The sequence below is a fragment of the Lissotriton vulgaris genome, chromosome 4_1 (assembly GCF_964263255.1).
Source record: "Lissotriton vulgaris chromosome 4_1, aLisVul1.2, whole genome shotgun sequence".
Classification (NCBI taxonomy): Eukaryota; Metazoa; Chordata; class Amphibia; order Caudata; family Salamandridae; genus Lissotriton; species Lissotriton vulgaris.
In genome coordinates this window covers 926,903,323-926,925,867 of record NC_141691.1, presented here as the reverse complement: position 1 = coordinate 926,925,867, position 22,545 = coordinate 926,903,323, and the positions used below count along the sequence as shown (strand labels likewise).

Genomic DNA, 22,545 nt, shown 5'->3' with positions numbered 1-22,545 from the left:
GAGGTCAGATCAGAGTCCACCAGGTGCTGATGTAGAAGCTGGTTTTGACAATCATTTAAGAATTGCTCTCTCATCATCAAATTATACAATCCTGTATAGTCTGTAACCTTACTTCCCAGCAACCAGCCCTCCAGAGCTTAGTGGCACATTCAACAAATTCAGACCAGTCCTGAGTCTGTGTCTTCTGGGTTTCTCTGAACATTAACCTGTACTGTTCAAGGGTTAAGCCTAACCCATCTATCAGAGCACTCTTCAGGGCCAGGTAGTTTCTAGAATCCCCATCACTAACTGTGAGGAGTCTGTCTCGGCCTCTACCTTCAAAGGAGAGCCACAAGATTGCTGCCCACTGCTCCTGAGGGATCTGCTGTACTTTGCAGGCTCTCTCAAGTGCAGTCATCCATTTGTGGATATCATCCCCAGCTTTGTAGGGGGGCACAATCTTACTCAGGTTTCTGTTATCAAAAGACCTGTCTTTATCCTTAGGGATAATGCTGCCACCAGTGGATCCCAATCCACTCTATCTAGGCTGTCTTGCTCTAGCAAGTTTCTTTTGGGCCAGGGCAACTTCCAGTTCTCTCTTCTGGATCCTAAGCTCAGCCTCTCTCATGTTGGCCTCATGTTCCCTTCTCTGAGGGCTAGTCATCCCCCTTCTGGAGTGACCATAAGAACCTCTAGAAGCTTGGGAAGTATTGGATTCACCCGAGTGATTCCTCCTCCTCCTTTGCTCCTGGTTAAGTCCACTTGGGGGTCTGAATGGGTTTCACCCTGACTCAGTCCCAAATAGGCTTAAGTTAGCCTGGCTAGGCCCTCTGGTTGCCACCTGACTATTTCTGCCATCATCAGAATCACTACTCTCCCCTTCTGTCTCCTCTTCTTCCTCCTCCTCCTCCTCAGGCTGAGTATCTCCAGTGACATGGTATTCCTTATCTATCTGGACAACAGGGACAGGGGTGTCAGTATTATCATCTTCAGTGGGAGAGCCACCTTCACCATTCCCTGTGGGGTCTGGTTTAGAGGTCTTTAGAGCTTCAGACTGGTCTAAAAGCTCTCTGAGGTGGTCTGCTGTAGGGGTTGGACCCGTCTTGATACCTCTTAAGGTACACAGCTGCCTCAGTTCTTTAAAGTTGAATATAGCAAATTTGGATGGTGCCCTTGGAGGGTCACCCTCAACAGGGATAGGTCCAGTGGACCCCTCTGCTCCAGACATTGCTCTAGTGTGGGTGGATGTGTTGCAATCTACCTACACTGGTGTTTACCTACTAAAACTATCTAGTAGTTGTAGTCAGGGTGTGCTACTCCCTATCCTCTACAACAACTAAGTTCAGTAGAACTTAAGTATACTAGTCTTGTTTTATATGTACCTAACAGGTACCTGTATGATCTTTCAAATGATACTTTCAAAGATTGTAATGGTAAAACAACAGCAAGCTCAAATCCCAACCGCTGCTCACCAATGTGAGAAGTTGGTCTGGGATATGATGCTCACTAGTTCTAGTGATCACCTTGTACCATGCCAAGCAACCCTTATGATGATTGGTTGTAAGTCAACCTTATAGACCAGCTATCCTAGTAGCGTGGACAAACCAGTCTTAGGCTAAACTCTGTAAAGGCGTGTGAAGCAAGCTGTTTTACCATACACAATCCCCTTGAATACCAAATGAAAGGACACCACACAGATACATATTGAAAATATATATATTTATTTACTACAAGTATCCCCTATACTCTTTATGAGCACTGAAGCAAATGCGTTAAAACAAAACACAGTTTAAATATACAAAAGTTGCGCGATATGGATGAGCCCTCGGGGTCACCTAAACCATATACTAAAATAGTGGTATAAGGACCACTAATTGAAAAGGAAGTAGCCCTAGGGCTTGGGGAATCGCTGGAGCTGTTCAAGACTAACAGGGAAGAAGTCGGGTACGTCCCGCGGGACTCGGGTGCAGCGCTTAAAGCACACGCATGCACCAATGCAATGTCAATGGTGCGTAAAAGTTACAAAGTTACTGTTTAAGGAACCTTCCGACTGACCTAGAAGGACAAAACTTTAGATCTAGACACTAGAGGTGTGTACCAGTGTAGGAACACCGGCGTTGCTGAGTTACCTCACCCACAGGAAGCGGGTGCACAGGTGCAAAGTAGTGTCGGGTTTCGTCACGCAGGTCGATGGTGCCTGGAGATGAAGATGCTGCAGGCGGGTCGTCGAGGAGAGTTCCGGTGGATCCAAGGGTGGATCTGCAGAGGTGAAGACCTGAAAGCAGAGGGGACAATGTTCAAAGTCACTAGCCAGTGACTACCGTGGAACCAGGCGATGTCGGGTGCAAACAGGCGATGAGGTGCAGCTTGTCTCCGCAGCCACGTGGACACGAAGAGGTCGAGGATGTCCAGGAGTCAATTACGAGCTGTCCCACGCAGGCTCTAGCTGATGGCGGTGTCGACAACTTGATTGGAGCAAACAGGCCTTGCCTAATGCAAGCCACGCAGGAAGTGAAGAAAGCTTGTCACTCGGGCAAGCAAGGTCAGAGCGGGTGCTCCTTTTCAGGGGAGCAAGGGCCAGTCTGGAGCAGCCAGAGCAGCGGTGTTGTTTGTAGGTTTTGTCGCCAAGTTGGCCGCTAGCCACGTGGCAAATGACCGGGATGGCGCGTCGAGTGGTAAAGTGCAAAAGGGCCCCACGCAGATCGTGGAGATGCTGGGGGGCTGATCTTCTGTGCAAATGCTGCTCGGTGGTGTGTCTTCTCAAACCTCAAAGCACAGCATCGAGGGTGCCTCGGGTGCTGCGCAGTCAGCTTCTCAAGGGTCTTTCAAGAGGTCAGGTCTCAAGTCTCTCGGTGCCTCCACGGGTCTCTTCTTTTCAGGGACTGTGGATCGGGCTCTGAGATGTCTGGGAATCCAGGTCTTGTCGGGCTCTGGACTCGGGCTCCGGCGGCGTCAAAGCAGACGTCGAGTTGCTGGTTGGTACCTGTATTCACATAGTGGTCACTCTTTGGCCACAAAGGAGATTCTCTTCAGTCTTCTGTGCAGCAGAATGTCGAAGTCCAGTTTTCTTCTTAGTTTCAAGTCGAGGTCAGGATGATCTGAAGTCTTGGGACACAGCTGCTACTCTTATTCCAAATCTAGGGGCCGGATTACCTGCTAGGTCCCTCCTCTGGGTGGGACCAGGAAGGGAGGTGGTTACACCCCCTTTCCTTTGTCCAGCTCCGTGCCAGGACTGGGGCTGGAAAGCCCCAGCACCGGTTTGGACTGGCTTATGCACAGGGACACCTTGTGTGCCCCAGGCATGTCTCATTCTATTCAGCCCTGTCCTACCCAATACACAAAATCCTGTCTGGGGTGGTGCTCGCACCTCCCAAGGCTGAAAACCCTTTGTCCAAGCCTCCCTCGCCGGAAGGACTCCCAGCAGCAGAAGGTCAGACTTGTGTCTGTGGTGGCAGCATCCATTTTGTGATGCTGAGGCTCGTACACCAACTTACCCCAGCTGAGTGATCAGCCAGTTGTGTTAAAATATGGAGGCCAGGCCAGGGGTGGCATAATACATGCTGCAGCCCCTGGTAGGCCTTGGAAACACCTATGCCCTGGGTACCCAGGGTACACTGTTACAGGGGCCAATAAGGTGAACCAGTTCCAATTGTGTATGTACCTAGGGTACATGGAGTCCATTTTAAGGAGAGAGCAATCATCCTGGGGCCCTGAATAGCAGGATCCCAGGCCAGCTAAGTAAAAAACCAGCTAAACACTAGGCAAAAAGTTTGGGGGTAACCATAGTCAGATATCCACCTTCCTACACAGAGGTTTCTTCGGCACTGACTTGGTAGCTGGTCTAGAGTCTTTTGGCTTAGAAGTATGACCTTTTGAAATGTCTTTTACCGGAACGTGTTTTTTCGGTTCCAGGTGATTTTTCGGCTACGAAGCGTGAGAGTCGGGACCTTTAGGTGTTTTTTAACTCAGCTCTAAGTGCGGTTTCGGCATCGATGAGCCGGTGCCCACTCCGGGGAAGTGCCTCACCTTTCACAGGTGTGTGTTAACCCGCGTTGTTGTCTGCTCATGTATTCGGATTCCAGGCGAATGCCGCCATGTCCACTCTTGTCGTGGGATATGTGACTAGATCTCCAAGATGCAACAAGGTGTTGGGACATGTGCAATGGGTTCCAATCAGTTGTGGCTGCAGGTACGTAGTTACTCGTCCATGAAAGCGATTGCAGCTTCGTAGGCCATCATTTCCAACATTAGGTCGTTGTCGACTTCATCCAACAGGACGGCAAGTCGATCCATTAGCAGGGCCGGACAGATGTGCTGCGTCAACCCCTTTTACCAATTAGTACTACAGCCCAATAGGGGAGCGGTTCAACGTGGTCACTGCACATGAGTATTTGTGCAATCTCCCAGGTCCAGCTGCCAGCATGTATGCCAAGTATCAAGGCATCCCATAAACGTGAATCGCGGCGACACTCCTGGTCGTGTACCAAAAGGGGGCGCACACACGTCAAAATCCAGTTCAGCTACCGTCCTGTTGGATAGGCAGACATCCATGGACCACTCGAATATGCACGACTGACAATGCAACACAGGCTGAACGTAGGTGACATTGGCAAGGCGGAAGCTTAGCCGGTAACTGATCCGCAGCACTGCCAATGTCAGTGCCCCCAGTAAATGCAGCATACGTGTACGATACAGTTCAACGTGACGGGGTTGTACAGTGGCTCTGGTTGAAGCGGCACTGTTCTGACCTGCGCCAGTTCTGTGGATGAAATGCCGCAGCTCATATCAATGAGTTGTTTTAGTGTGCAACAGTTGTACGCCTGGGATGGTGTGGGAGTAAGTGTGAAGGCCATTCCATGCATGATAACTTTGAGCAAGGACGGGGGGGGCGGAGCTAGCCGGCAAGCGAGATGGCTGCCTGATCCTGCGGCTCCGCCATGCACAGACTCTAATATCCTACATAATCTGTGACCAGCAACGTTAGAGGGCCGATTCCAGGTTTCACACACTGTCTAGCATGTGAGGATCGAGCGAGCACCCCGGCGGCGGCGAGAGAGAGGAGGCACGGCTGAGCGGAGCTGCGATCGCGTCCCTGAGGAGCCAGGCCGGGAAACCGCGGGCCAGAGTTGGTACAGTGCCCGTGCGGCGTAACGAGGCGTCCGGCCGCGGGCTACGCACAGTGCCGGTCCGGCAGTCTCCCCTTGCCCGAGAGCGGGGGGCATACCGGAAGAGATTTGAAGGACTGCGGCATCCCGCGTGTCACTGATCATCGGCGCGGGACCCACTGGGACTGCCCCCGCACCCACGAAACTATACAATAAAGCGGAGGGGAGCCACGGCTCCTCCCGAAACGACGGGCGGACGGGGGCCCGACCTTGGCTGGCTCCGGGGACTGCCAGCGGGATAGAAACCGTCGGGGGCCGAACTGGAAGCTCATACCCTGACCGGCTCGAGTAGTGAGGCGGACTATCCTCCGGAGGGGCTTCGCGCCATTTTCCTCACTCGCGCTTGGTAGGGCTGTGGGACAAGGCGCTCTCAGGGCTGAAAACGACATCGTGCCTGGTATGCAGTGCGTCCCCTAGTCGGCCTAAGGCTGGCTCCTTTGGCAACAGGACTGAGCTTCGGGCCCTCCACCCCCTCACTCCCCTGGCTGGCCTTTCATTCGGGATGGCGGCCCACTCTACTCTGCTGCTGCGGCACACACCCTGTTGGCCCCAGGCCGAAGTAGTGCTTGACCCCTGAGACGAGGAGGCGATTACATAAGGCTGGACATTTCCCCTCTCTGGCTCACATTGGAAGGCGGCTTGGGGTGCGGAGACAACCGCGGGTTGCATAGACCTGTGACTGCACGTTCTGCGGCCTATCCCACGTGCTCCGCGCTTCCTTGCAGACTGCAGGCGAACATTGAGGCGAGATGGGCAAAGGCGATAGAACCCAAAGTAAGTTGCCCTTTTCGCAGAAGCGGTTGCTACAGCAGAGCCCGATTACGGAGGATGGCCCTACGACGCGGTCGGAGGAGGCTCGGGGCACTGACTCAGACCTTAAGGCCATGCTGCTCTCCATGGAGCAGGGCATACAGACCAGCATCTCTGCCCTGGGGTCCAAAATAGACGCTATGTCATACAGAATGAACCGGATGGCGGAACGGCTAGATAAACATGCCGAGAGACACGATATGGCAGAAAGGAGGATGACGGAAGTTGAAGAGGCACAAACGGACCAAGACACGGCGCAAAAAAAGATGGAGAGGATGATGCAGGCCCTGCAGGACAAGACAGAAGATTTGGAGGCGCGCTCGCGGCGCTGCAATCTACGCATCACGGGCCTTCCGGAGAGCACGTCTACGGGCCCTATGGAGCGCTTCGTGGAGCAGCTACTAACGAAACTTCTGGGAGACGGAGTGTTTTCAGCCATGTTTACAGTGGAGAGGGCACATAGGTCGCTGGCCCCTCGACCGCAGCCTGGAGCGCCTCCACGCCCTATAATAGCGAAATTACTTAACTATAGGGACAGAGACACTGCGCTCCGTTTGGCGAGGTCAAAACAACAACTGCAATATGAGGGGTCCGCCATTTCGCTGTACCCAGATTTCACAGCGAAGGTGCAGGAGGAGCAGGAACAGTTCATCCCGCACAAAAAGCGTCTCGGGAGATGGGCCTGGACTATGCCTTGCTGTACCCGGCCAAACTGCGCGTCAACAGAGGAGGCCATTCCCATATCTTCACGGATCCCAAGGCGCTTCAAAAAGCGATGAAGCGATGGTCGAAGGAACAGAAAACGAGCTCTGAAAAGAACCCTGAGGACGATGAGAACGACAGCCGGATGGACGATCAGGATTGATCTCTTTCATTGTCCGATTGATAACCTTGCGTCTGAGCAGAGCTGTCCCGGAACAGACATGAGCAGCTCCCACCTGGAGAAGAGATGGGACAGCTGACACACCTTATGAAGACTGCAAGCTATACAGATAAGTGGTCCTGGGAGGGGGGTGGTGCATGGCGAGGGAGGCTACTCTGGTTACATTTCAGTACACACTTGATCCCTGCGCACACTGGGATCTATCACATGAGTCTCCTTTATTGACATTCAGTGGCGAAAGGCTTGGAACTGGGAACATTTACCGGACAAGGTTTTGAGCGCGCATCACACAGGCGTGGCGCGATACAGACAATCTTCACAGATATGAAACGTTGCACTAATTGTGGTTACTGCGCGCGGCAGGAGCGGGTGGAGGGACACACAAGCGTTCTGAGACATAGGCAGAGACTATGACACTTGGCTACCTAGGACCCCGCGCGTTAAGCACACTGTTGTGGTGGTTGAACACAGTTGGGGTGGGATTGCTGGGGAGTGGGGTGGGTAGACTACTGACGGACCGGGTTGGGGTGGGTCTGCTGTGGGCGGGGGGATGGAGTGTGGTACTTTGGGAGTTCACGTTTTTGTGGAGGGTAGGCAGGGTGGGGGACAGGGGGGGGGGGTGGGGGGAAGGGACGGTTCGCAGAATGTTCGCTGACTCATTCAGATGACACGGAAAATGCTTGTGGTATTGTGGCCGCGTGTTATTGTATTGCCTTACGTTGTCTTCGATGTCTAGTGCCCCCGTGACGGACTTGGAAAATCCTGTTGATACCTTGCGAGTGTTGACCTGGAATGTCAGAGGTCTGAATGATCACAGGAAGCTGAGGAAGGTGCTCCATTATCTACAGAGACACCATATAGATCTGGCTCTCATACAAAAAACCCATTTACCACTCAGGAGCAAGATGCTACAACACAGAGGCCTGTTGGGGAATTCTACAGTGGCGGGTTTCACTACACACTCTAGGGGAGTTTTGACATGGGTAAATCCACGTTCTAATTTAGATCTGTGGCTGATTAAAGCTGACCCTGAGGGCCGCTATCTAATTTCGAGATGTGAGGGGAAAGGACACAACTTAATTGTAGTTAATGTATACAGCCCGAATTATGACTCCCCTGACTTTTACGCCCAGTTAGCCCTGAGCTGTAGAACATATGCCACGGCACACATGCTCTGGGGAGGGGTGATTTAAACCTAGTGCTGGACCCGGAGTTGGACAGGTCCTTCGGACCCATACGGAAACCGGCTGCAGCGGAGGTGACCCTCCAGGCTGAGCTACTGACACTGGACCTGGTTGATGTGTGGAGAAGCAGGAACGCGGGCAGGGGTGGGTACACTCACTACTCTTCCTTTCATGATATACACACCAGGATTGACTACTGGTTGGCCTCTCACGCCATCATTGGCCGAATTTTGGTATGCACTGTACTTGCGCGCACACTATCTGACCATTCACCGATACTACTGGTTCTTGAGACACCGACTCGCAGGATCCCTCCATTCACCTAGCGATTCCCCACGGACGCCCTATTAGATGACACCTTTAGAGGGGAACTGGCAGAGGAAATCGACCTCTTCTTTGAGAAGAATTTAGGATCTGTGGATAACTTCCACACGGTTTGGGAGGCGTTCAAGGTCTTCATTCGCGGGATTGCTATGACCAAACATTCCAGTGTCTTAAAGGCCATACAACAGCGGCTGCGCTCCCTGGAATCCCAATTAGCTGACCTGGAGACTCTACTTTTGACTGACCCAGACCCCTCAACAGCAGATAGACAACGATCCCTTATCTCGGAATTCAATGAGGAGGCGGATAGAGAGGTTTGTTACATGGGGAAGTATGCCTCGGCGAGAATTTATGGCGAGAGCGAGCGACCTAGCTCGCTATTAGCCAGAATATTGCGCAACACCGGGAGAGCCCCCAAATTGACAGAACTTGTCACCTCGGGGGGGAGCACGGTCAATACAGACGAGGAGATTATCACGGAATTCCGTGACTACTACTCCAACTTGTACACTACTAAAACAGTAGATCTAGAATCTGACATGGACGACTACCTGGAACATATACAGCTATCGTTTTTGGCACAGCCAGACAGGGAGTTCCTCATGTCACCAATACAGGCAGACGAGATCTCTGATGCGTTAGCTAGCATGCGTGTACACAGCGCCCCCGGGATAGACGGTTTGACAGTGGGGTTCTACAGGGCATTTAAGCATAAACTTATTTCTCACCTGTCGTCCTTATTCGACGAGATATGCGAGGATGGCAGCATGCCCCGAACGATGAGAGAGGCCCTATTGGTTACCATCTTGAAGCCGGGCAAACCCTCTAATGTCTGCAGCTCGTATAGACCGCTATCCCTATTGAACGTAGAAGCCAAACTTTATGCCAAGGTCCTGGCCACCAGGCTGTCCCTTATCGCGCCAGAGATTGTAGCCCCAGAACAGACGGCTTTGTGCCGGGAAGGAACTTGACATAAAACATACGCACAGTGTTAGGCACTATGCAACATGTGCAACAGGATGCGAAGGCTGTCGCAATTTTCTTGGATAAGGAGAAGGCGTTCGATTCTGTAGAGTGGCCGTTCATGCTGAGGGTCCTGCGTCGAATGGGACTGGGAGAGCAGTTTTTACAAATGGTGGGCGCACTGTATTGGAGACCTGTGGCCAGGGTGCGACTGAGGGATCGTGTATCGGACCCTTTCAACATCAGCAGAGGCACGAGACAGGGCTGCCCACTATCCCCGTTGCTATACGCCTTCGTTGCTGAGCCACTGGCGTGTGCGTTGCGGGAATACCACTGGCACCGGGGGGTTAGTTTCCCGACATTTAAAATAGTCATCTCGACGTACGCGGACGATACATTACTCTATGTGTGAAATCCGGAAATGAATCTATCCCCCGTTTTACGAGAGGTGGTGCGTTTTGGCGCTCTCTCGGGCCTAAAGGTTAATTGGGAGAAATCAGTGGTGTTTTCACTTACCCCGGTGACGGATCGCTTTGAGATGGAATATCCTTCACACTGGTCAACGGACCCGGTGCGATACCTTGGCATAATGATTCACACGGACCCGGAGGTGCTATTCAGTGAGAACTATGGGGTGCTTTCAGTAAATGTGAGGACGATGTGGAAAGATGGTGTAAGCTACCACTCTCCCTGATGGGCCGCATAGCCATCATGAAGATGGTGATTCTGCCGAGATTTCTCTTTCTGTTTAACACTCTGCCCATTATACTCTCGAAAGCCTTCTTTGCGAACTTAACAAAACTCGTGATCCGTTTGGCCTGGGGTGGTGGTCAGCCGCGGGCTTAAGTGGAACACGCTCACGCTCCCGTACAAGCTGGGTGGGCTTGGTGCGCCTGACCTAGAGAGATACTATAGGGTGGCTCAGGCCACTCACTTGCACACGTGGATTCATGGTGATAGGGACATCCCACACGTGCGGATGGAGCAGCTTTTTGCGGACCCTCTTCCGCTACCAGCCACGATCTGCACCCCAGTAGATCGTAGGGTCGGAGTACTAGACTCGATAACGGCTACAAAGCATGCCTGAAACGCGTTACTGAAGGCCAGGGAAGGAGAGTTGCTCTACTCCCCCTCGATGGCGGTGGAATGGCTGCAGTGGCTGGCCCCCATCGGGGACAGGAACGTGGCTGCCGGACCTTCCGGAACTCTCACATGTAATTGCTACTGAATCTCCGCGACATATGACAGCGCGCCTATACAAGAGCATTGTCTCCTATAGAGCACAGGAACCTTCCAAGGCCCGTTTGGCCTGGCAGAGCGACCTGGGGATCGTGATAGACGACTCTATGTGGACATATTGTTGTGTCAATACTAGGAAGCTATCACTGAATGGGCACCACAGGTTGATACATTTAAAATTCTTGCAGAGGGTGTACTACACTCCAGAGCGCCTACATCGATACGGTCTTCGGCAGTCCCCCGAATGCGAGCGTTGCCACGCGCCTGTGGCGGATTTCTTACACGTGGCGTGGGGTTGCCGTAGGATACACAAGTTCTGGGTGGCGGTCATCGCGGAACTCAGGGAGATACTGGATCATGAACTTCCGGTCGACCCGGCCCTGGCACTGTTGGGCTATTCGAAGGCCTTGCCGGTGGCATACAGGCGATTGACAGATATGGGACTATTATGGGACTATTACTGGCAAGACGTACAGTGGCGCAGTGTTGGATGAGAGGGCCGACACCGACCAAGAAACGGTGGGGTAGAGACATGGTATACTGCTGCACGCAAGCGGAACACTACAGTGAGCTCCTCCCTCCCGCCAGCAGGCCGAAAAACTTCTGGGGCCTATATAACACTTTTAGATACACTAGGGATGACATAGCGGACACACAGCGGGAAGGGGTGGAGGATGCGCCATAACTTGCACATAGACGATAGACCCCAGTGAAATCAGGAAGCAGGGGTGAGTTAGTGACCTGGGGGAAACAGCAACGGCTAGGTGGAGTATTGATGCCCGGCTGTCCTGTGGTGTGAGGCAGGCAGTGGCACACACGGGATATTAAACAGGGAGAGTATGGGATACACACGAGACATTCTGAAGAGATTACACTCGGGCGGGGGACATGGACACTGACACACGATACAACGTGGCATTTCTTGCAGCATGTAGGTTAGCGAACTGGTTGTATAACTGGGGGGGGGGGTTCTCAGGAGTTTTTGGGTAAGGGGAGAGAGGGGAGTTTACCGTTGAGTGGGAGGGGGGTATCTTATAATATAAAATACACCTACATTTCTGACTTTAAAGAACACGGCCTACACGGACCGACTTCTATGTGCAAGGGGGCTTTAACATGTGCACTGTCATGGCACCTACAGTCTCTAGCGGTTTGAATGCCTTCCCTGAGGTTCCCTTGCGCCGCCGTACCCCAGGGTTGACGGCATATGGCGGTGTACTACTAGCTGCCTGTTTATTGAACTCATCTATTATTATCACATTGCCGGCCCGAGGGGGTTGTAGGCGGTATGTCGTGTATGTCCTTGACTGTGTTAATAAAGGTGTTTAAAAAAAAAAAACTTTGAGCAAGGACTTCTGTCTGTGGAGTGTGTATACGTTGGTCTTTCGTCGGGCTGAGCGTAGTGTGAGAGTCGTCATCAGCTGCTATAGTATCTGTCAGGGGGTGCCGAGCAAATGCAATTCCGAGGTCGGAGGTGCAGTTGTGCTCCGGCCTGATAGTTCAGACAAAGGAGCTTTCATTCCAAATGTTAGTTTGTCATCTGCTTGCATTCAGGAAGTGTGAGGCGGCTTGTTGGGGGGGGGGGTGGGGTGGGATGTGTGCGACTTTGGGATTCATGTTTGACGTGTCTTGCATGTGGCAAATGTGCGGCATCACTGTGTGTTACGTTGCCTTACATCTGCTCCTCCCTCCTCCGAGCGTACTTACTTGTGTGCGGTCTGTACGCTGTCCATGCTTGTAATGGAAAGGCTTGCAGCCCAGGGCGCGAAGGAATCACTGCTGATATTCCTAAAATTCCTGGCAGTTTCCATTACGTGATTCCCTTTTTTGCATGCATCCACCCTATGGTGTTCCAAGACAAATGGAACCGCAAGGTGATCAGACCAAGATAGATACACCGGATCCTTGGTGGTCAAACGAGGGTCATTAGAGAAAATGCCATCTAGAGTGTGGCCTGCACAATGTGTGGCCCCGCTGACTCGCTGCGTGAGTCCACAGGGCGCCAGAGCCTCAATGAGACATGATGTATCGGATAAATCATGCCGTTCTAAATGATAATTAAAATCACCCAGGATGGAGAAATTTTCTCGACCGAAGTAAGGTTCCAGGGACTGGAGGAAGTTGTGCGTAAAATCGGTCCTCGGGCCTGGAGGTCGATATAGTAGAATTCCATTAAAGAAGGGACATTGCGCTTCCTTTATTGTGAAATAAAGAGCTTGAAAGCAATCCGGGAAGTCGGGTATAGGTACAGTATGGCATTGCAGGTGGTCTTTGTGAAGGATCGCTATACCCCCTCCCACTCGACCCTGTCTGTCGAGTCTAACTAGGCAGTACCCTTCAGGGACCGCTTCGATTAGATCAGGACCAGATGAGTCTTTGGCCCATGTTTCAGTGACGAACACTAGGGCAGGCATTCTATCTAGTACCATCTCTTTGAACATTATCTTGTTTTTGACAAGGGAGCGGGCATTAATCAGGATGCCTTCTACTCCCACTGTCCTAGAACTGATGACGGCGGAGTGGCCAGAGGAAAGGTGGTAAGGGACGGAATTGGAAGGCCTACGCGTGAGATGACAGCCACATCGTCAGGGGAGAAGAAGTTCATCAGGCTCATAGGAATGCGAACAACCTAATCTTCGGGGTTTCAGGCGTAGCATTTGCTGATGAGAATAGCTGTGGGGGGGTGAAAAGGTTTCGTCAGAGTCCAGGGTCCAGCCGTCCAGCGCGTCCTCAGCGCGGACGGGCGCAGACGGGCTGGAATCTGGCGTGACTCCGGCGTCACTGTGGCGTCCACGCTGCGCGTCCACGCTGCGCGCCATACCCTGCTGATAATGTAGGGCTCTAGCCAGTCCACGTGTCGGCTTCAGCGAATGGCTGAGGAGCGCTTGTGACCCACCCAAGATGGCGTCCCAGGAAAACAAAGCGTGGGGACCGGGCCGCCCAAATGGCGGTGAATGCAGTACTATTTTACAGTGCAGCACTGCGATCCGGGTCTAAGGGCACAGGTAGGGCAGCTGATAATATCTAAACAATTCTATTCTTAGTTTAAAAGCAAGGTCAGTAGCAAGCAAGGTCACCTCTCCATCAGTGCTGAGCAAAGAGAACAATCACTGCCAATTCCGGGCGCAAAAGAAGCCTCCACTACGATCGACCGGACCCTGCCTGGGTCTCTCAGCCGTTGGTGTTGCACTACCACCCGGTCATGCAGATACTCGAGGCCCCGGCTTCACCGCTGGAGTAGGCCACAATCTTCAACTCGGCGTAACTCCGTGAAACCGGCCGATAAAAATTCCCGAATTTCACCCTCGGAGTGAGGAACTGTTCATGTACGCAGGGGCTGGGCGAAAAATCAGGATATTGTGCAGGATCTTGCGGCGGGATACGGAGGTCGGCGGAGCCGGGAGGCTAAGCAGCCATCTTGTTTGCCATTGTAGCTCCTCCTATAAAGTTTAACAGTATATACAAGATTAAAACCAATAGATGTTAGCACCTACTGCCACACGTACCTAATCTCAAATATTCTGTAGCAATTACTTGGTATGCACTGAGTTTTAATGAAAGCGAGTCTCCGGTTAGACTTAGAAGACTGTGGAACTAATATTACTAGAAAAATGGTTCAAACAGTTCTTTGATCAAGACAGCTGGACGTGATATAGAAGAGGGGTAGATTCGGGGACCTTGATCAGATGTGCAGGTTGAAGGACTGTGTATTGTTTTCTCACCAGAGGAGTAACAGCTCTATTACTAACCTGAAAGGTAACTTTGATTTTGAACTAGATCCTACACCGTGCTACCGTCCCACAGGGTTCTAAGAACGTCTGTGTTTTTAGGTCACCTGGTGTGTCGTCCCACCAGAGATGAGCCAACTGACAAGTTTGCCCACATGAGGCACAGCGTCCATGGCAGGAAAATGAAACAAGGGCCCCCACGTGCAAGGTGAAGTCTCCCGGTGCATCAGGGTCACCGATTTTCGTTTTTTGAAAGCCGGCTTTGCGAATCTGTTAGCAAAAGAAATAAATTACAAATAATCAAATGATCAGTAGGCGAAAAATACACAGTGCTAGTTGAGCTGGCCGCTCTTCCGAAACTGCAGCAGCCACCGGCGGGTGCGCTTTCGGCACAGAGATCTCTGCCTCGACTCTGCCAGGGAAGTGTCCGGGATACTTGTTGGGATCAGAGACCATCGGGGCCTCTGCTGAACCGGAGTTCCACCATAACACCTTTAATTAACCCATCAGTTTGTCGTCTCGGAATCAAAGTAGCCTCGCTGGTGACCGTAGCATGCTGTACGCGTTCTACATTATCCTCTACAATGCTCAACGTCACTAGTACGAGCGCGCACACACTTGTTTACCTGCTGATGGTCTCCGATTAAGATCAGGTGCTCACAATCAGAGCTCAGTGTCGTCACAACGTGAGATTCCAGGACTTCTGCTGCTTCTTCAACGATTACAATTTTGGGCCGTATTTCCTGAAGTACCTTTCTATATTTGGCAGCACCTAAAAAGAAACAAAGTATTACATATTTCTGTAAGGTCCAAGTGGCAGCAGTGATTATTACAGCAGCTTCACTTAGCAGGCTTGGCTTTTCCCTGCAGCTCATAATGCAGGCACACAGTTGGCCACATTTAGATTTATGTTCAGAATGTAACAATTGATTCATATTATTGTGTGGACTAACACAAAATCAATACATCTTTACTTCAAATATGCCGTTTTTCCCCTTACGGCTCCCACACAGAAACTTTGTTCACCGGTCGTGCCTAAGAAAAAACTATTTATAGTACGATTCTCTGTACTGGGGTGCTCACAAACTCAGAATAACGTTAACCATTACAATAAATAACTATCATTCTTATTCAGGCACATGCCAATTAAATATATGCACAAAAACATATTAAAAAGATATATAATATATAATGTATGAAAATACTGTCTGTCTGTCTATCGGGACTTCTGACACAACCTGTCACCGATTATAAAGAAATGTCAGACCTCAACTGTAAATTCTTAATACAGTTGAGTTCTGACGTCACAATTCCTGGTGCTTGAGCCATCAGCTGATGGGAACACAGCAGGCCAGGCCATGGAGCATAATTAAAATAGCTGTTTAAAGCAACAGAAAACAAAAAGTTATTTTTTTATCTTCTGCTTTGTGTGTTATTTTTAACTCTACGGTGCCAAGCAGACAGTAGATGGCAACATGTTTCTGCTGTGCCTTTTTTTTTTTTAAATGATTTCAATTCAACTGTTTCTAATATTTTTTATCAACAACTAGCTAACAACTTTTTTTATGTTTAATTTTGCACTAGTGGTTCTATTTTTCATGTTTGTAAACGCCCTTTCATTTTCTATGAAATAACTACTCAACACGGTTTTAAGTGGTTTGTGGGAGAGGTGATGATGTGATAAGGTACCCCCTGCCATACATGATACGGATATTGCAAGTCACCTCGGAGTTTCATAACCTTATAAAGGAACTCCTTGGTAACTTGCAATATCCTTATAATATGCAGCAGAGAGTACTTTATCCCATATATAACATCAACACACCTGGAAGGACTAGTTACTTACCTTCAGTAATGCCTTATATCAGTGGTTCCCAAACTTTTGACTCCTGAGGACCCCCAATAAGTCACCACTGGAAGCCGGGGACCCCCAAGCAATTTGTAGGCTTTAAATTCCAAATATTAAAACAGTAATTCGAAAAAAATTAACACACGTGTGCACACAAATCAAATATTTTAATTACTAATGATTTTAGGGGCATATTTACAAGCCCCTATCACCATGGGAACATCACTTTTTGAGACGTTCCCGTGGCGATAGGGGGTTCGCTTTATTTACAAGGCAATGATAACCCACTTAACATGACTAAACGGTGCCTTGTAAATAAGACCCCCTTTCACCCAATGCTTAGCGTGAAAGGAGTGGGCAGTGGGTGTTGCGGTGGGCGTTTCCCCTGCAACACCCATTGATTTTGACGCTGCCCCCGTTTACAAGGGCAGCGTAAATGGGAGGCAGAGCCAAAATTAAGGCCACGGAAAACATGGTCTTAACTTGGCAAAACAAGGTGAAATGCTTCATTTCTTCTCATTTTTGCAAAACACCTTGGATTGTTTATGTTCAGGAAGATGACCCTTCCTGCACATCAACAATCTTTAAAAAAAAAAAAAAGTAATTTTGTAACTTCCATGTGTGCTGCATTAAGCAGCACACATAGAAGTGACAAAACGACATTTCAAGATTGTTTATGTGCAGGAATGGGGACCTTCCAGTACATAAACAATCTTCCCCTGTTAAGTGTAGCGCCAGCGCAGGGGAAACGCTGGGCTGCACCATATTCTTGTACATATGGTGCAGTCCTGTGTTTCTGAAGTGGCGGAGTGTGTTGTTAAGCCAAGGAGGCTAACAACACTCTCCGCCACTTCTGTTGTATTTTATATTGAAAGAATTTGCAAGAAAACGAAAAAGGTTAATGGGAAGGTTGGTGCTGCATATCCATGACTAACTTTTCAATGGTTGGTTTTATTTCGCAGTACGAGGCTCCTGCTCCTTCCAGGGCCAGACTTGAAACCCAAAGCAGCCCTGGCAAATTATTTCAGACCAGTCCACATATGGTGCACACCAAGTCCAGTGAGTGAGCCTGACCACTACAAAGGGGGCTTTGGGAGGCTCTCCCCCTAAGAAATTTAGGAAACAATGGTGCACTCTACAACACATTTATCATTATATATATATTGAATTTTATTAGCTTTTAAAGAATAGTAAATGAAGACCTGACTATGCACCAGAATACGAAAATCTTTCTGGGGGTTCTTCAATGATCCCCCCACTATCACCCTCCAACAGTGCTTCTCATCTCTCCATAGCCCCTCTGTCACGTGTATTTCATTTTTTATAGCTTCTCTCATACCATTGTAAGAAATCAGAGCAATTTACATCACACACATATAGAGACAGTAAATCATATGTGTAAATCAGAGTTTAGAAAATTTTACATAAGGCAAAGGGGACTACAAGGTGTAGAACTCACAGGTCATTCATACTTGTAGGCATTGTTAATGAGTGCTTGGTCTGGAGAAGCACAAACTCAGGATTCAGAATATAACACAGTGGTTAGCACTGACTTTAACAATAAAAATGTAAAATACCAAAAGGGTCAAGGCAGCAGACCAGGTCAAGCACTACTAGTTCTGTATTTCTAAATTCTGGGTGGTGCAAACTTCTTCCTACACCTGCTACCAATAGGTGTTTAAGTCAAAGATACAAAAACATGAAGTGGAAGGTGCACACAATTAGAGTCCAAAGGAAGGATAGTGTATTGTTTATCTTCTTCTTTATTTAACAGTTTTTTTCAAATACAGGCACAGCCAACGCGTTTCGTTCCATTAGCCTTGTGGAACTTCGTCAGGGCGAATTGATTCAATTTTGGGATTGGAATCTATTCAGACCCACCTTGTGGATCGAACAGCAGCTGATTCTGGGTCTTCAAAGGCATGTAACCTTCGTACATTCAGAGAAGGTGTTCAAACTGGATACGAGTGGGTAAGCCCAGTAGATGTTCCCATGCTATATCCAGCAGTGTTCAGAGTATAAAAGGACTAGGTATAAAGATTGTTCAGGGTGGTGCGGACATTCGCAGGGAATCTAGTATTCGAGACGACATACGAAATTGGAGCACCCGACTGCAGGTGCTCAGTGGTTATTACCACGAACACCGAGTTTTACTACGGACCGGTGGCCTCTTCTTCTTCAATTTATGCCCGTACCGGAGCTCGACATTAGAGAGAAGAGCAAGAAATTATCTTTGCGAATACTAGATTCCCTGCGAATGTCCGCACCACCCTGAACAATCTTTATACCTAGTCCTTTTATACTCTGAACACTGCTGGATATAGCATGGGAACATCTACTGGGCTTACCCACTCGTATCCAGTTTGAACACCTTCTCTGAATGTACGAAGGTTACATGCCTTTGAAGACCCAGAATCAGCTGCTGTTCGATCCACAAGGTGGGTCTGAATAGATTCCAATCCCAAAATTGAATCAATTCGCCCTGACGAAGTTCCACAAGACTAATGGAACGAAACGCGTTGGCTGTGCCTGTATTTGAAAAAAACTGTTAAATAAAGAAGAAGATAAACAATACACTATCCTTCCTTTGGACTCTAATTGTGTGCACCTTCCACTTCATGTTTTTGTAACAATAAAAATGTATTTCCACCCAAATAAACCTTATTAGCAGCATCAGGATAATGACAGACTGGGAAAAACATGTCACAAACTTGTACCTTGCAGTTTGCAAGCAGCTGTTTGATTACAGTTTATTGATCACTGTGCTAGATTATGATTGTCACTTATGAACTGCACTTTAACTAAAGAATCTCTCTGACAAAAGCAGTAACCCACTGACCTATGCATATAAAATACTGTTTTTTTTAAATGTATGGTACACGCTCTTTGCAGTAGGCATATCAACCCTCTGTGCCACATTAGCCAACTCAAAGCTGCCACTGGACAAAACACTCATTTCACTCCAGCAGGTACATTAATCACTGGTATTATCTTGACACGTTTATTGTTGCTCAAAAGCTGCTATTTATAGAAGGAACTTTGCTGTGCTTTTAAAACTGCTGCCTGCGGACCCCCTGGAAATGGGTCAGGGACCCCTGGGGGTCCACGGACCACAGTTTGGGAAACACTGCCTTATCTGATAGAGACATAATCCAGCCACAGATTCATTACCTTAGAATATCCCAGGCTGGTATGTGGCATCATCCACGCTGGAAGTGACATCTGTGCCACCTATATAGGCACCACGTCGGCATTCTGACATCAGTTACTTTTCACGACTTTCCGTGCCAGGAGTGTGGAGTCATGAAGTGTACTGACACTGGTATATTTAGAACTACTAGGGCCCTGAAAGGCGCCCCTTAAAACCTGACTGCAGTCAGGGGAGGATGGGTGAGTCAGTAAGGAATCTGCAGTTAAGATTATGTCTCTAACAGATAAGGCGTTACCGAAGGTAAGTGACTTATCCATCTAATAGAGACATCTAGCTGCAGATTCCTTACCTTAGAATAGATATCCAAGTGATACTATCGCCAGAGGAGGGACTTCTGACACGTTTAGACCAGGAATCCTGCAGGACAGAGTGGCCAAAAAGGCCATCCATGCGAACTGGACTGTCTAGGCAGTAGTGCTTAGTGAACTTGTGCAGTGACGCCCATGTTGATGCCTGTCAAATGTCAAGGGCTGGAACACCATGTTCGAACGCTGTGGGCCAGCCTTATCACTGGTGGAATAGCGCTTAAGCCTTCAGAAGGCTGTTTCTTGTTCAAAGTTTTGCAAGTGTTGATGCAGAGGACGACCCATCGCAAGACATCCCCTCTTCTGCACCGCACGACTCTTCTTTAATCTAACGTAACGTACCCTACGAATGGTTGGTCATCCACCCGGAAATCTTTAGTGCGGACAAGGTAAAACAAATCGCTCTTTTTGAGTAAAGACCATCCTCTTTAGGGGGTGTGGAGGAGCATAGAAAGTGGGCAAGGTGACTGATTGCCCCACATGGAATGATGTTACCACTGGCTTGGCAGTAAGGGCAAACTATTCCCATGAGGAACAGGTTCAAGACTGATCTGCTTATGGCTGGGTCTAAACTGGAGTGCCATCGTGAACAAAATAACAATGGAATTAACTCGGATCTCTTGACTGGGGGGTGAATGTTTAATTTGTTCACCATTCCGTCCATCATTGATGTGTCTTTTGTCTTCTAGCTCATAATGTGCAGGATATTGCCAGATGTGGGTCCTGAGCTCACTTTGTCACTGGATTCACGCTAGCCTGGCTGATGGGGGCATGATACCCCGAAACCAGTCCTAGGATGCATGTTTCTGGTCCAGGGAGGACCTGGCTTGGTACTTCGGGCTGGACTATTCCCATGAGGAGCAGGGTCAAGACTGATTTGCATACAGCTGGATTTAAACACCGGAGGCATGGTGAGCAGAAGAACTATGGATTTAACCCACATCTCTTGAGTGAGGGTGAATGTTTGATTTGTTCCACTTTCCGTCCATCATCAGTGTGTCTTTTGATTTCTCGCTCTAAATGTGCCGGGTATGTCCAGACGTGGGTTCCGGGTTCACTGTGCCACTGGATTCAAGCTAGCCTGGCTGATGAGCGGTGATACCCAAAACTGGTCCCAGGATGCTTGTTTCTGGTACAGGGACGACCTGGCTTGGCAGTTTGGGCGGAACTGTTCCCATAAGAAGCAGGGTAAAGACTGATTTGGTTATGGTGGGGTCCAAACTGGGGTGGCCTGGTGTGCAAAAGAACAATAGATTTATTTAACCCAGGTCTCTTGAATGAATATGCCTTTTTTTCCGCTGCCCGTCACCCCGCATTTTGTTACAACGCAGTTGTTACAACGGCCGCATTGTAACAATGCATACCATTACTCCGCAAGTAGTAACGACGACTTGCAGAAGGGGGGGCACTGAATATTGGAATAGTATAATTTACTATTCCAACTCCAGTCCATGTGGACAGTAGGGAAGGTGTTGGATTTTAAATCTAACACCTTCTCCCCCCTCCGCAAGTCATTGTTAGGACGTGCGGGGTAATGGTATGCGTTGTTACAACGCAGTCGTTGTAACGACCACGTTGTAACAACATGCGGGGTGTTGGTTTCGTGGTCAGGGTGGTTTACTTTCTTGAATGGGGTGAATGTTTGATTTGTTCTGCAATCCATCCATCATCTATGTGTCTTTTTCTTTCTCGCTTTAAATGTGCCGGGTATGCCCTGGCGTAGGATCCGGGCTCAATGTGCCAAGCTAACCTGGCTGAGGAGGGATGATACCCTGAAACCGGTCTCAGGCCACTCGTTTCTGGTCCAGAGAGGACCTGGCTTGGCAGTTCGGGCTGGACTATTCCCATGAGGAGCAGGGTCAGGACTGAGTTGCATATGGCTGGGTCTACACTGGTGTGGCCTGGTGAGCAAAAGAAAATTATTTTAACCCAGATCTCTTGATTGGGGGTGAATGTTTGATTTGTTTCGCATTCCGTCCAACATCTCTGTGTCTTTGGCTTTCTCACTCTAAATGTACAGGGTATTGCCAGACGTGGGTCCTGGGCTCACTGTGCCACTGGATTCAAGCTAGCCTGGCTGATGGGGGCATGATACCCCAAAACCGGTCCCAGGATGCTGGTTTCTGGTCCAGGGAGTGTGAGAAGTTGGCCTGATATGCAGTGCTCACTATTCTAGTGATCACTATGCATCAGTCCAAACGACCCTTATGGTAATTGGTTGTAAGTCAACCTTAGACCAGCTATCCTAGTAGAGTGGATACGAGCAGTCTTCGGGCTAAACTCTAGAGGGCGTGTTAAGCCAGCTGTTATACCATCACATACCCCTTGAACACCAAGTGAAAGGACACCACACAAGTGTTATGAAAATAAACAGTGTATTTATTAGAATCACAACAGCCCTGTACTCTTTATGAGGACAGGTTACTAAGCACACAACGAAACTCTTAAGAAAATACTTCAAGTGCACAATCAATACAAGTGCCCGAGGGCACTGAAAGTTTAGTGGTCTCGGGCGGACCCGATAAGGCAAGTTGGAAGCGGTAGGGACTCGGGACCCTTAAATAAGGAGGCTATGCGGGCACCGAAATGCTGAAGTTACCTAGCCCAAGGGCTGCGGCTGCACAAGTCTTTACAGACGTCGGGAGTCCTCGCTGACGAGCCAGGAGCCGGAAGGAAGGAGTTGCTGGCCGGCGACCAGTGGAAATAGTTCGTAGAGATCCAAGCCTGGATCAGGGATGGATGACACCTGAAAGCAGAGGGGACCAAGTTCGTACTACTAGCCAGTAGTCAGAGGGTACCAGGAGGGCACCGGATGATCGTCACCTCGACTAGGTGAGTGGGCGACGCTAGGCTCTGCAGTCTCACGGACCAGGAGGCGTTGTCGGCGACCAGGATGGACGTGCGA

At 49.5% G+C, this 22,545-nt stretch overlaps 1 protein-coding gene across 2 annotated transcripts in view; it reads right to left on the bottom strand.

Moving 5' to 3' along the window:
• LOC147722733 (NFX1-type zinc finger-containing protein 1-like) overlaps positions 1-22,545 on the bottom strand; it is a 1,249,199-nt gene that overhangs the window by 161,833 nt on the left and 1,064,821 nt on the right. For both annotated transcript variants that reach the window (XM_086965207.1, XM_086965208.1), the window contains one exon: positions 14,902-15,047. In XM_086965207.1, coding sequence (XP_086821333.1) covers positions 14,902-15,047 — 146 coding nt within the window. The remainder of the gene's footprint in view (positions 1-14,901; positions 15,048-22,545) is intronic.